The sequence below is a fragment of the Mobula birostris genome, chromosome 28 (genome assembly GCF_030028105.1).
Source record: "Mobula birostris isolate sMobBir1 chromosome 28, sMobBir1.hap1, whole genome shotgun sequence".
Lineage (NCBI taxonomy): Eukaryota > Metazoa > Chordata > Chondrichthyes > Myliobatiformes > Myliobatidae > Mobula > Mobula birostris.
Window position 1 is genome coordinate 5010199 of NC_092397.1, and position 15602 is coordinate 5025800.

The 15602-nt window shown below is 49.0% G+C and overlaps 3 protein-coding genes across 4 annotated transcripts in view; 1 reads left to right on the plus strand and 2 right to left on the minus strand.

The window, feature by feature from the left end:
* LOC140189336 (cdc42 effector protein 2-like) overlaps positions 1-5988 on the minus strand; it is a 50505-nt gene extending 44517 nt beyond the window's left edge. Inside the window, exon 1 of the mRNA XM_072246066.1 lies at positions 5641-5988. The gene's annotated coding sequence lies outside the window, so the exon portion shown is untranslated. The remainder of the gene's footprint in view (positions 1-5640) is intronic.
* Positions 1-15602, plus strand: part of rnaseh2c (ribonuclease H2, subunit C) — a 515876-nt gene that overhangs the window by 193997 nt on the left and 306277 nt on the right. The window lies entirely within an intron of this gene.
* Positions 13927-15602, minus strand: part of pola2 (polymerase (DNA directed), alpha 2) — an 82417-nt gene continuing 80741 nt past the window's right edge. For both annotated transcript variants that reach the window (XM_072246050.1, XM_072246049.1), the window contains exon 18: positions 13927-14577. In XM_072246050.1, coding sequence (XP_072102151.1) covers positions 14428-14577 — 150 coding nt within the window. In that variant the 3' untranslated portion in view covers positions 13927-14427. The remainder of the gene's footprint in view (positions 14578-15602) is intronic.

The following is a 15602-nucleotide window of genomic DNA, read 5'->3' on the forward strand; positions in this document are numbered from 1 at the left end:
CCAGGATTTTCCATAGGGTTCTTTGTTCTACCACAGCCTCCAGTGTGTCCAGTTTGACTCCTATAACAGAGCCAGCCTTTCTAATGAGTGTGTTGGCATCACCCATGTTGATGTCATTGCCCTGCATAGAAGATTGTGCTGGCGACAACAGACTGGTAGAACATGTGAAGGAGAGGCCTGCAAACTCCAAAGGACCTCAGTCTCCTCAGGAAGTAGAGGTGGCTCTGGCCCTTCTTGTACACAGCCTCCGTGTTGGTGCTCCCCTCAAGCCTGTCATCCAGGTGCACCCCCAGGTACTTGTAGGTCCTCACCACACCCAAGTCCTCACCATCGATTGTAACAGGGAGCAGTGCAGGCTCAATCTTCCTAAAGTCCATCAGCATCTCCTTTGTCTTACTGATGATCAGCTGCAGATGATTCAGCTTGCACCATTTGACAAAGTCCTCCACCAGGGCCCTGTATTCATCCTCCCGTCCTCCCTTTATACACCCAACTGTTGCTGAGTCATCAGAGAATTTCTGCAGATGACATGACTCAGTGTTGTATCTAAAGGGTAAACAGGAAGGGAGCCAATACAGTTCCCTGTGGGACCCCAGTGCTGCTTAAAGCCATGTTTGACACACAGCTCTGAAGCTGCACAAACAGCGGTCTGCCAGTCAGGTAGTCCGCTATCCAGGATACAACGGAAGTGCCAATCTGCACTGAACGGAGCTCCCCCCCCACCCCCAGCAATGAGGGCTGTGTGGTATTGAAGGCACTTGAGAAATCAGGAAAAAAAACATGATCCTCACAGTGGTGCCCGGGTTATCCAAGTGGGAGTAGGCTCTGTTCAGCAGGTAGATGACAGCATCGTCGACTCCAGTGTGCTTCTGGTAGGCAAACTGCAGGGCTGATCTGGCCGGGGTCAGAAGTGAGCCAGGGTCAGCTTCTCTAGGACAGGGGTCCCCAACCTTTTTTGCACCGTGGACCGGTTTAATATTGACAATGTTCTTGCAGACTGGCCGACCGGGGGTGGTGGGGGGGGGGGTTGTTCAGGTAGGGTTAAACTCACCTCAACATGTCTCTTACAGTTAGGGTTGCCAACTTTCTCACTCCCAAATAAGGGACAAAAGTAGCAGTCAAATCCCGGGACACTTTACCCCAGGAAAGATTACCATGACAATGAATCCTTGCGCGGGCACCTGTGTGCGCATGCGTGACGTGTGCATGTGCTTACTTGCCGATTTTTTCCCCACTAATTGGTTTTGCCTTCATCTTCCCAACTACACTGTACGTACATTATTTCTACTTTATATAGGCTGTGTATTTATCATATCATTCCTGCTTTTACTATATGCTAGTGTTATTTATTTTTGGTTTTATGTGTTATTTGGTATGATTTGTTAAGTTATTTTTTGGGTCTGGGAACGCGCAAAAATTTTTCCCATATAAATTAATGGTAATTGCTTCTTCGCTTCACGCCATTTTGGCACGAAAGGTTTCCTAGGAATGCTGTACCTTAGCAGGGGAAATACGGGACAAGGGCGGTCCCGTATGGGACAAACCAATTTAGCCCAATATACGGGATGTCCTGGCAAATACAGGACAGTTGGCAACCCTATGTTCAAGTTCAACAGTGCGTGACAGGGAATGAGGAAAGGTGCAGCTGACTCGTATCGTTTCCTCAGGGCCTGGTAGCACATGCTTTGCAGCCTGGTACCGGTCCGTGGCCCGGTGGTTGGGGACCACTGCTCTAGGGTCTTCATGATGTGTGAGGTCAGGGCCACTGGACAGTATTCACTCAAGACTTTCGGTCGGCCCTTCTTGGGTACCGGGACCATGCGTGACGTTCGCCACACAGTCGGGACCCTTTCCGTGCTGAGACCCAGATTGAAAATGCGCTGGAGAACTCCACGCAGCTGCTCGGCACAGTAGCAGGCCCTTCGGCTCAATGAGTCCGCACCCACGTGACCAATGTGGATGACACAGCAGCTGCCGGAGGAAATCCAAGCAGTCGCTGGGAAACGTACAACCTCCTTACAGGTAGTTCTTCTTCATTGGCTGTCCATCAATTTTCAATGTTGACTGAGGCCTGGGCAAGGTTGTATGGAAGACCGGCAGTTGCCCATGCTGCAAGTCTCCCCTCTCTACGCTACCGATGTTGTCCAAGGGAAGGGCACTAAGACCCATACAGCTTGGCACCAGTGTCGTCGCAGAGCAGTGTGTGGTTAAGTGCCTTGCTTGAGGACACAACACGCAGCCTCGGCTGGGGCTCGAACTGCTGTTCAGCAAAAGGTCTTCTGCTGTTGCAGCCCATTCACTTCACGGTTCGGCGTGCTGTGCGTTCAGAGGTGCTCTTCTGCACATCACTGTTGTAACGTGTGGTTATTTGAGTTACTGTCGCCTTCCTGTCAGCTTGAACCAGTCTGGCCATTCTCCTCTGACCTCTCCAATTAACAGGGTGTTTTAGCCCACAGAACTGCCGCTCACTGGGTGTTTTTTGTCTTTTGCGCTGTTCTCTGTAAACTCTAGAGAATGTTGTGTGTGAAAATCCCAGGAGATCAGCAGTTTCTGAGATACTCAAACCACCTCGTCTGTCATTACAGCCAGTCCAGGGGCCCATTAGTTACAGGCCACAGTCTCATTTCAGCGCGGAGCAGAGAGCTGAACACTGGCCCGTCCCTCTCCTCCGGCACCAACAATCATTCCACGGTAAAGTCACTCAGATCACATATTTTCCCCGCTCTGATATTTGGTCTGATGGAATGGCGGAGCAGACTCGATGGGCCAAATGGCCTAATTCTGCCCCTCTGTCTTATGGCTTCAGCCCAGGAGGAGAGGGGGGTGCACTTAAAAATGTAATGAGCTATCTTGGGAGGGGGGGAGAGGATTTAAGCTCGAGGGAATAATCTGAGAATTTGCACTATGTCTTAAATGATCGGTTTATGGGTTCAGATACTTGCCATCTGGACTTTTTAAAAAAATCTACTCACTCCTGCAGAATACTCCGTAACTCCCCGAGGGGGAAAGCTTTAAATATTTGGAAAAAGTGACTGAAATTTCATTCTTCATAACATTATGGTTTTATGTTATGCCCGTGGAAAATCATAAATTCCATGCTGTCCACTCACTATAGGGGCGTAAGATGCTCATAGGATGTTACCATTTATTTCGAGAAGACTAGAATATAAAAAACAAGGATGTAACGTTGAGACTTTATAAAGCACTGGTGAGGCCTCAGTTGGACAGTTGTGAGCAGATTTGGGCCCCTTATCTTAGAAAGGATGTGCTGACACTGGAGAGGGTTCAAAGGAGGTTCAAAGGTACATTTAATGTCAGAGAAATGTGTACAATATATATTCTGAAATGCTTTTTCTTCACAACCATCCATGAAAACAGGACTGCCCCCCAAGATTGAATGACAGTTAAATGTTAGAACCCCGAAGTCCCCTCCAGCTACCCCTCGCTCCTGCGCGTAAGCGGCAGCTAGCAACTATCTCCCCTCCACCCCAGCAGCAAAAAAAAAAGGCTTCGGTACCCGCCACCCAGCACTCAAGCGTGAGCAAAGCAACAGCAAACACACAGACTTGCAGTTACCCCAAAGACTACTCGTTCACCCGGTATTCAACATACCACAGGATCTCTCTCTCCTCCTAATAAGGGAGGAAAGAGGTGTCTCCGTTTCACAGCGAGAGGGGAAACATAACAAACAACTCGCTGGATTACAACGTTAAAAGTCCATTGCGAAGAAAAAGCATTTCAGGACGTATATTGTACACATTTCTCTGACATTAAATGTAGCTTTGAACCTTTGATGGAATGACAGAGCAGACTTGAAGGCCCGAGTGGCCTAATTCTGCTCCTATATCTTGTGGGCTTATGGAAAGGCAGGTAGACACACTGAGGAACTGCCTCAGGTAGAGAGACACTAACAGACATCACAGGAGAAAGACAGAAAGGGAGGAGACAGAAAAAAGAGAGAATGAGGGATCAAAATCCATTCGCCTCGAACATTCAGGAAGCCCACTCCCTCTCTGCCTATAATGAGCACTTCATATAAAGAGAGGGCAGAGAGGAACAAAGATGGAGTGAGGCACAGGGTAATCCGAGTAACAAATATGCGGGAGACACAAGAGATTCCACAGAAGCTGGAGTCTGAAGCAACACAGACAAACTGCTGGAAGAACTCAGCGGGTCGGGCAGCATCTGTGGGAAATGGACAGTTGACATTTCAGGTCAAGGCCCTTGAAATGGACCGAAAGATAAATGGGAGATAGCAGGGATGAAGGGGTGGAGCAAGATCTGGCAGATGATTGGTGGATCCAGATGGGGAGGGGTGAGAGGCAGATGGAGGAGGGGAGGGCAGGAGTAGTGACAGAGGCTGGGAGGTGATGGGTGGATCTAGGTGAGGGAGGGGTGTTAGACATATGGAGAAAAGAGGATAGGAATAGTGATAGAGGCTGGGAGGTGATGGGTGGATCTAGGTGAGAGGCAGATGTAGGAGGGGAGGCTGGCGATAGAGGTAGAGGCTGGGAGGTGACCAAGGGCTACAGATGGTGGGATCTGATAGGAAAGACAGGTGGAGCGTGGAACCAAATAAGGGGGAGGGAACCAGTGGGAGGAATGTGTGGGCGATAGGGTTGGACTGCTGTCAGAGGAACTGGTAGATCAAGGAGAAGAGAGAAAGGGACAAGAACGGAGCAGGCTCGAGATTGCAGGTAAGGCCCCGGCGGCCATTGTTGGAGTGAATTCCAGGCCCGAGAGTGGGAAACAGATCAATGGTTAGCCGATTTAAGTGCCGAGCCAGATTGAAAAGATTAAGGCTTCAAGACCGGGGGAAAAGGACAAACTGGCGTTCAACTCTCTACCCTGTGAGGAGGCTTAACTCGCCTCAGCACTGAACCCACTTTGCAGCTGCGGCCTACAACCACCGGCCCTCGCCTTGGCACTGACTTGGCTCTCTGACTGTGGACTCACTTTGGGGACTCTGGGATTCAAGTTCTGTGTGTTACTTGTTCTTTTTTTCTCCCCCCGAACACTGGATGTTTGCTGGCTAACGCAAATGACACATTTCACTGTATGATAAGTAAGTGAACTGGAGCCTTATCTGATGCTAATGCGTCCATGATTGCTGCTACAAGCTTTCTGTTGCACTTGTGCATGCGGCAGTAGGCTGCACTTTGACCTTGAAGTGTGTGACCTTCGAGAAAGGGCTGAGGGGTCAGCACGATGCTATCACAGCTCGGGGGCAATCGAGTTCAGGGTTCAATTCCCGCCGCTGCCCGTAAGGAGCTTGTACTCCTCGTGACTGCGTGGGTTTCCTCCAGGTGCTCTGGTTTCCTCCCACAGGCCAAAGACCTACCGGTAGGTAGGTTAAACGTCATTGTAAACTGTCCCGTGGTTAGGTTAGGGTTAAATCGGCGCGGCTCGAAGGGCCGAAGGGCCTGTTCTGTGCTATATCTCTAAATAAAGGAACAATCTGCTAAATTCCTGATTTGAAAGATGAACCGAAATTTTTACAATCTCATGGGAGACGTCTGGCTGAATTGTAATAAATATCGGAAAATTATTCATTTGCTGTTAATTCAATTTGCCTAAACCTAACCTGATATTTGCATTTTCCATCTCCAAAAAGTCTTTTTTTTTAAAAAAAGAACTCACCATGGCAAACCAAGGTGCTTAGGACTTTTCTTCATCGGAGAGGTTCCAAGGAGTAACAGGAGTCTTTCTTCCAGGGTGCTGTCAAAGCTGATTTTGCTCCAGACCGACACATTTGATGTACGGTGCCAGGACTCGAGGCCACGAGTTCCCTTTGCCAGTCCGGGCGGGTTGTAAACAGAAGTCAGGTGGCGAGGAGGCAGGTTAGGTCCCAAAGCCGACAGGACTCGACTCCTGTTTACTCAGAAGTGTCAAGACAGAGGAAACCACAAAGGCCGCGAGCGATAAACAAGTTACCAGCAGTGACTCTGTGCCCCGTGGGTCTCCTCGGCTGCATGAGGCCACGCTCTAGTTGGGGGGAGCAACACCTCATATTTCATCTGATGGCATGAGCACCAATTTCTCCGATTTCTGATAATTCCTTCCCCATTCTGGTTCCTCTCTCACCCCATCTCTCCTCCTCCCCTATCAGATTTCTCCTTCTTCAGCCCTTTACCTCGTCCACCTATCACCTCCCAGCTTCCTACTTCATCCCCCTCCCCCTCACCTATCACGTTGCTAACTTGTACTCCTTCCTCCCCCCCCCCCAGCTTCTTATTCTGGCTCCCCCCACTTTGCTTTCCAATCCTGATGAAATGTCTCATCCTGAAATGTTGACTCTATATTCCCCTCCGCAGATGCTGCCTGATCTGCTGAGTTCCTCCAGCATTTTGTGTGTGTTACTCTGGATTTCCTGCATCTATAGAATCTTTAGTGTTTATGCCAGCAGATCTTTTTTAGTCATAGAAAACTACAGCACAGAAGCAAGCCCCTTGGCCCATCTAGCCTGTGCTAGTTTTCCTGCCTAGTCACATCTCCCCATACACAGACCACAGCCTTCTACACCCCTCATCCATTCACTTACCCAAGCTCTTAATTGTTACAATCCAACCTGCCTCCATCACCTCCACTGGTGTCTTGTTCTGCACTGGAACCTTCCTCTGAGTGGATATGCTCCCCTTAAATATTTCACCATTCACCCTTGACCCATGACCGCTAGATCTAGTCTCGCCCAACCTCTGTGGAAAAAGTCCGCTTGCATTTGCCCTATCTATACTCCTGATAGTTTTGTCTACCTCTATCAAATCTCCCCTCATTCTCCTATACAGCAGGGAGTAAAGCTCTAACCTTTTCAACCTTTCCTTATAACCCAGGTCCTCAAATCCTGAAAACATCCTTGTAAATTTTCTCTGCACCCTTTCAAGCTTATTGACATCTTTCCTGTTGGTAGGCGACCAGAACTGCTTACAATACTCCCTATGTCTTATACAATTTCAAAATAACATCCCCATCTCCTGTACGCAATACTTTGACTTATGAAGGCCAATGGGCCAAAAGCTCCCTTTACGACTCTATCTACCTGTGAGACCATTTCCAAGGTATTATGGATCTGTATTTCCAGATCCCAGAAAATACTTCTCAAACTAATAAAACTTTTGATCTCCCTAATTTCTGGTAACGGCGCCCCTCTGTTCCCCTTATCGCATTGTTACAGCTATACAAGACCTTGGTCAGACCCCACTTGGAGTATTGTGTTCAGTTCTGGTCACCTCACTACAGGAAGGATGTGGATGCTATAGAGAGAGTGCAGAGGAGATTTACAAGGATGTTGCCTGGATTGGGGAAGCATGCCTGATGAGAATAGATTGAGTGAACTCGGCCTTTTCTCTTTGGAGCGACAGAGGATCAGAGGTGACCTGATAGAGGTGCATAAGATGATGAGAGGCATTGATTGTGTGGATAGCCAGAGGCTTTTTCCCAGGGCTGAAGTGGCTAACACAAGGGGGCGTAGTTTTAAGGTGTTTGGAAGTAGGTACAGAGGGGATATCAAAGGCAAGTTTTTCACACACGCAGATTGGTAGGTGCGTGGAATGCACTGCCAGCGACAGTGGTAGAGACAGTTACAATAGTGTTTTTTGAGAGACCCTTAGGTAGGTACATTGAGCTTAGAAAAATAGAGGGCTATGTGGTAGGGTAATTCTAGGCAGTCTCTAGAGCAGGTTACATGGTTGGCACAACATTGTGGGCCGAAGGGCCTGTAATGTACTGTAGATTTCTATGTCTCATTGGTCCCATCAGCCATCCGCTGCCCTCCTGATCTGCCCACACATTCCTCCCTCCAGTTCCCCTCCTTACCTCCCTCCCTTTACTCTGTGGCCCATTGTCCTCTCTCGAGTCTCTTCCATCCTCTTCAGCCCTTTGTCACTTCCACCTATCACCTCCCAGCTCCTTGCACTCTCACTGCTCTCCACCCACCCCGTCACCAGCCGGTTTCTGCTACCTTTTTATACGGGCCGTCTGTCTTTCTGATCCTGATGAAGGGTCTCAGCCCGATACGTCTCGAATGCCCACTCTCCTCCACAGATGTTGAGTTCCTCCACCTCCTTGGTGTGCTGTTTTTCAATAGATCCCCTGCACATTGACATAATCCATGGGAGTCTTTGGTTTTCAGCCACACTACAAACCATTGCATTTGTGATTTGGCACGTCATCTAAAACTTTGACAAACTTCTATAGATGTGCGGCGGACAGCATATCGACAGGTTGCATCACAGCCCGGGATGGAAACACCAATGCCCTACAAAAAGTAGCGGCTATGGCCCAGTCCATCACGGGGAAAGCCCTTCCAACCATTCAGCACATTGACATGGAGCACTGTCACAGGGAAGCATCACCAGGGACTCCCACCTCCCAGGCCATTCTCTCCTCTTGCTGCTGCCACTGGGGAGGCACAGGAGCCTCAGGACTCACACCAACAGGTCCAGGAACAGTTATTACCCTTCAACCATCAGGCGCTTGAACGAGTGGGGATAACCACACTCACGCCAACACCGAACTGTTCCCACAACCTATGGACTCACTTTCAAGGACTCTTCACCTCATGTTATTGATACTTATTGCTTATTTATTACTGATTATTATTTTCCTTTTGTATTTGCAGAGTTTGTTGCCTTCCCACATTGGTTGTGCGTCTGTCTTGTTGGGTGCGGTCTTTCATTGCTTCTCAGTTTAATTATCATTTGGCCAAACATGATACGGCCGAGCAAGACAGCGTTACTAGGTGGGTTCCTATGCATCTCTTTGTATTTACTGTGAATATCGGCACGAAAATTAATCTCAGGGCTGGACAGGTGCTTTGATAATAAATTTACTTTGAGCTTGAGTTACAGGCTGATGGATAATCCCTCCTTCTTAGTAACTAGAAATGCCGCACCGGTCTCCTCCCAGGTTCTGAAGATGTACGGCGGAGGGTTAGCACCTCGTGGGCATGTTCAGTTGGAGCTGGAAATGTGGCAACACCTGCGGGCTGCCTAACACAGTCCTTGCCGACTCAATTTGATGCAAACAGGCACTTCACTGCACGTTTCACAATCACCGGCACACAGAAGGTTGTGAAATTTGCTGTTCCGTGTTCATGTGACAAATAAAATAAGATTGAAAGGCTTATCATACGAGGAGCGCTTGGTGGCTAGTGGCGCTCCTACACATTTCTCATACGTTGTTCCCAAATCTCTCTATTGCCAGAGTCCGATTGGGAACTGGGTTTATCATTGGCACTTGGGCCGAGAGGCAGCGAAGAGCGTGTCTTGCATGAGGGAGAGGGTGTCTATACCCCGGGTTTTGTTCCGTGGAGACCAATTGCCAGGATTCATCAGCTCTGCCGTTGTTGTGTCAGAGTTACACAGCCGGAAGAAGGCAAACAAGATTTACATTCATCAGAATCGCAAGGAGGACATAGTTTCTTTTCACCCTGTCAAGTAGTCTAATAATAGTTGAGCATTACAATCAGAATCAGGTTTAATATCACCGGCATATGTTGTGAAATTTGTCATCTTTGCAACAGCAGGACAATGCAATACATGATAGTAGAAAAAATGTGAATTACAGCAAGTATATTAAATAGTTAAATTAAGTAAGTGGTGCAAAAATAGAAATAAAAAAGTAGTGAGGTAGTGTTCACGGGTTCAATGTCCATTCAGAAATCTGATGGTAGAGGGGAAGAAGCTGTTCCTGAATCGTTGAGTGTGTGTCTTCAGGCTCCTGTACCTCCTCCCTGATGGTAGCAATGAGAAGAGGGCATGCCCTTAATGATGGATGCTGCCTTTCTGAGGCATCGCTCCTTGAAGATGTCCTGGATACTACGGAGACTAGTGCCCGTGATGGAGCTGACTGAGTTTACAACTCCCCACAGCTTATTTAAATCCTCTACACTAGACCAACTCTCCACCCCTCCCCCCATACCAGACGGTGATGCAGCCAGTTAGAATGCTCTCCACGGTACACCTGTAGAACTCGCGAGTGTCTTTGGTGACCTACTAAATCTCCTGAAACTCCCAATGAAATATAGCCGCTGTCGGGCCTTTGTAGCTGTATCGATGTGTTGGGTCCAGGTTTCAATCCTCAGAGATATTGACACTCAGGAACTTGAAATTGTTCACTGTCTCCAGTTCTGATCCCTCTGGGAAGACTGGTGTGTGTTCCCTTATCTTATCCTTTCTGAAGTCCACAATCTGCTCTTCGGTCTGACTGACGTTGAGTGTAAGGCTGTTCCTACCACTCCACTAGCTGGTACACCTCGCTCCTGTACGCCCTCTTGTTACCATCTGAGATTCTGCCAACGGTGGTTGCATCATCAGCAAATTTATAGGTGGCATTTGAGCCGCGCCTAGCCACATAGTCATCGGTGCAGAGCAGTGGGCAAACACACATCCCCGAGGTGTGCTGGTGTTGATCGTCAACAAGGAGGAGATATTATTTCCGATTAAAGATGAATACTACACAGAAGCAGGCCATTCAGCCCATCTGGTCCATGCTGACCACAGCATCCTGCTAGTCCCACTAGCCTGCGTTCAGCCCATAACCTTCCAAGCCAATTCCCTCCACATGCCTATCCAAATGCTTCCGCTGGAACTGTGCTCCCCTCGGCCGTTTCCTCTGGCAGGTCACTCGATACTGTCCGTGTGAAGAAGCTGCCTCTCGGATCTCTTATATTTCCCCCCTCTTATCTCGTATCTGTGCCCTCTAGTTTCGGATAGTCAGGATGCAGAGTGAACATTAAAATTTAAGACGACTGATTTGCTCGACCGCAAGAAGGGAGCACAGCTTCGCAAGAGCTCATGAAGTCAGCCTCTGAAGACCTTTCCTACAGAAACCTTCCTCCAGTGGAGAGCTAATCACCACGGACATGGAGGGGCCACCGCACAGGATCGGAAAAAAGCCGCGGAGGGTGGCAAACTCAGGCAGCTCCATCATGGTAACCAGCCTCCCCAGCATTAGGAACAACTTCTAAAGGCAGCGTCCACCATCACAGACCCCATCACCCAGGGCATGCCCTCTTCTCATTGCTACCATCAGGGAGGAGGTACAGGAGCCTGAAGACACACGCTCAACGGTTCAGGAACAGCTTCTTCCCCTCCGCCATCAGATTTCTCGAAAGACACTGAACCCAGGAACGCGACCTCACTATTTTTTATTCTCTCTCTCTGCAGCGCTAACTTTATATGCTGGCGACGTTAAGCCCGTTTTGGATTCTGTCACACACATAAGGAATCCCAGTCACTATATCCGGAGTGCCTTGGCCGCAAAACATCAAGCTTCACGTCACGTGTCAGCGACCTGAATCTGATTCAAGATCACGGGCTATCTGTGGATTGCTGGCTTTATCCTTCAGGCATAATAAACTTTAAAACAACAGATGCAGCGTGGCCCCTTTCCTCCTGCTGGCAATTCCGGTACCAGAATCACCCCATTCAATTCTGACAACCCTGAAGTGACTCATGGCTCCACACAAGAGTTGTAACACCAGAGCAGAGACATAGGAGTAGAGCCAGGCCACTCGGCCCATTGAGTCTGGTCTGCCATTCCATCGTGGCTGATTTATTATCCCTCTTCATTCCCATCCTCCTGCCTTCTCCCCGTACACCTTTGATGCCCTGACTAATCAAGAACCTATCAACCTCCGCCTTTAACTTACCAGACGAATTGGCCTCCACAGACGTCTGTGGCTATGAATTCCACCGATTAACCACTCTCTGGCTAAAGAAATTCCTCTTAACTCTGTTCTAAATGGACGCCCCTCTGTCTGAGGCTGTGTCCTCTGGTCCTAGATTCCCCCACATAGGAAACATCCTCTCCCCATCCACTCCATCTGTGTCCTCTGGTCCTAGACTTCACCACTATAGGAAACATCCTCTCCACATCCACTCCATCTGTGTCCTCTGGTCCTAGACTCCACCACTATAGGAAACATCCTCTCCACATCCACTCTATCTGTGTCCTCTGGTCCTAGACTCCACCACTATAGGAAACATCCTCTCCACATCCACTCTATCTGTGTCCTCTGGTCCTAGACTCCACCACTATAGGAAACATCCTCTCCACATCCACTCTATCTGTGTCCTCTGGTCCTAGACTCCACCACTATAGGAAACATCCTCTCCACATCCACTCTATCTGTGTCCTCTGGTCCTAGACTCCTCCACTATAGGAAACATCCTCTCCACATCCACTCTATCTGTGTCCTCTGGTCCTAGACTCCCCCACTATAGGAAACATCCTCTCCCCATCCACTCCATCTGTGTCCTCTGGTCCTAGACTCCCCCACTATAGGAAACATCCTCTCCACATCCACTCTACCTGTGTCCTCTGGTCCTAGACTCCCTCACTATAGGAAACATCCTCTCCACATCCACTCTATCTGTGTCCTCTGGTCCCAGACTCCCCCACTATAGGAAACATCCTCTCCACATCCACTCTATCTGTGCCCTCTGGTCCTAGACTCCCCCACTATAGGAAACATCCTCTCCACATCCACTCTATCGAGGCCTTTCAATATTCGACAGGTTTCAATGCGATCTCCTCCCATTCTTCTGAACTCCAGTGAGTCCAGGCCCACAGCCATCAAACGCTTCTTAGGTGTTAACCCTTTCATTCCTGGGATCATTCTCATGAAGCTCCTCTGGAACCTCTTGCTGCCTCGGTAAAGCAGCCAGCCTAATCAAAGACCCCCACCCACCCCGGGCACTCTCTCTTTGCCCCTCTCCCATCGGGCAGAAGATACAAAAGCCTGAAAGCTCGTCCCACCAGACTCAGGGACAGATTCTACCCTGCAGGCGTCAGACTCTTGAACGGACCTCTTGTTCGATGAGATAACTACGGCCTCACAATCTACCTTGTTCTGATCTCACACCTTACTGTCTGCCTGCACTGCACTCTCTCTGCAGCTGCGACATTTTACTCTGGATTCTGTTATTGTTTTCCCTTGTTGCACTGCGTACTGATCTGCTCTGTATGAACAGTGTGCAAGACAAGCTTTTCACTGTATCCTGGTACCTGTGACAACAGTAAATCGATTGCAATACCCACCACGGGTACTTACCTCCTGACTTATTCATCCCTCACCAGCCCCTCTCCCCTGCAAACCCTTCTCCTTCACCACAATCCAGGACCCTACACGGTCCTGATACCGATACGGGTCTCCATTGTGGACCAGGAGTGGGAAGGGGGCAGGGAGAGGAGAATCACGGTTGGGAGAAGGGGAAGGGAGAGTGAGGGAGCAGGAGGCACCAGAGAGACATTCTGTAATGATCAATAATTATCTGGAATCGTATTATTCATTGATATCCTTTATGATTGGGAGTTTTGTCAATCAATTCTTTAGTTTTGTATCTACTCATGTTAATTATAATGATGTATTCCCAATAACTTTGTATTACGTTTATATTTTGTGAAACTAATAAAAAGATTGAAAAAGAATAATTATCTGGAATTGTATCTCAGGGCTGGGTGCGTCTGCACCCTTGCCACACCATTCCTCCCTGGCCACCTGTCCCACACCCCTCCCGCAACACTCCATCCTCGCCACTCCCAACATCCTTTGCTCCTGCCAGATTTACAAACCCGTTCCCCGCTTCGCGTTGACGAATACAGTACTGTGCTGAAGTACTAGGCGCCCAAGCTAAGTACATGTACCCAAGACCTTTGTGCAGGACTGTATGTCTTATGGACAAAAGCTAATTCTTTAATCTATTACTTATCTTTATAGTCTGCTCTGCCTTTCGACCCTGACTGATTCACTTCCCCTCCCATTCTGACTGCCTTTTCCCCCTAACCTTTAACAGTCTTACTAATCAAGAACCCATCAACCTCGTAAGTGTGGTCTGACCAGGGTTTTATCGAGCTGCAACTTTATCTCACGGCTCTTGAACTCAATCCCCCGACTAATCAAGGCCAACACACCACACGCCTGGTGAGGCAAATCAGATTATTTTATTTACACGGGAAAGCCACGTTAGGCAGCTGGAAATAAACAAAGGGGGGGGGAAAAAAACTGTGTTAGGCCACTGTAACCTTGTTTCGACAAGTTCTTTGTATCGGGCACGTCAGACTCCAGCACCACCATGGACGGTCCCAAGCCCGGCTGCGGAAGGAGGAGAGACGGACATGGGGCTGGCAACCCCATCCTGTAAAAGCCCAGGGGTACGGAAATGGCAACAGAAGCTCCAAAGACCCGGGAGAGGAGGGATCTTCGAAGATGGGCCGCACCCGGGGACAGCTCGAAAGACTGGCCCAGGACAGAGGACCCTGGTGAGCTGTGCCCCAGTAGGGCTGGTGGGCTTAAGAAGATGATGAAGAAATCCCAGTAGGAATGCCTGGTCCTACCAGGAGACATCTAGGTGTCTTGGGAAGCTGTGGCACCTTCACATCCACGGTCAGATACCAGACACGTCCACGCGCATCGGAGGGGGAAGTTCAGATTTTCACCACCTGCGCGGCCACGCAGGGCGTCTGCCTGTCCGTCTCCCCATTCTTCTGCCTCTGCACAAACAGCCGGCCATACGTCCCGCCAACTTGACCCTTGGTCAGCCTCCCGGGGTTGATGCAGACGCAGCCCAGAACATCCTAGTGCAGGGCAGAGCACAGACAAAAAAAAAGGGATTCGGGATCAGTGGCTCCTGAATGTTCTGGATAACAGATACAGGTGAGAGAGAATCTGCAGGTGCTGGAAATCCAAGCAACACACACAGTGTTGGGGGACTTCAGTGGGCCAGACAGCATCTATGGGGGGAAAAAATACCGTCAACGCCTTCGGGTCATCTTTCTTCTTCTTCTTCCTACCGAAGGGTCTTGGCCTGAAATGTCGACTGTACTTTGTTCCATAGATGCTGCCCGGTCTGCTGAGTTCCTCCAGCATATTGTATGTTTTGCTTACATAAAAGGCAAATTCCCTCAGACAGCATGAAGTCCAACCCATCAGCAACCTTTCGAAATGTGGGTTAACATTTAGGGTGGCACAGAAACAGGCCCTTTGGCCCATCTAGTCTATGATGAGCTATAATTCTGCCTCGCCCAGCGCCCTCTATACCCTTCATCCAAACTTCTCTTAAACGTCAAAATCAAATCCACATCTACCACTTGTGCCGGCAGCTCGTTCCACACTCTCACCACCCTCTGAGTGAAGAGATTGCCCCTCACGTTCCCCTTAAACCTCTCACCTTTCACCCTTAACCCATAACCTCTAGTTTGTCTCACCCACCTGAGTGGAAGAAGCCTGCCTGCATTTACCCTCGTAATTCTGTACACCTCTATCCAATCTCCCCTCATTCTCCTGTGCTCCAGAAAATAAAGTCCTAACCTTTTCAACCTTTCCCTAAAACCCGGGCCAAGTCCTGGCCACATCCTTATAAATTTTCTCTGCACTCTTTCAATCTCTTTTACATCTTTCCCGTAGTTCGGTGACCAAAACTGCACACAACACTCCAAATTAGGCCTCACCAACATCTTATACAACTTCAACATAACATCCCATCTCCTGTACTCAGTACTTTGACTTATGAAGGCCAGTGTGCCGAAAGCTCTGTTTACTACCTGTGACACCCCATTCAAGGAATTCCCATGACTCCGACACAGGGAGGATCAAAGGCTCA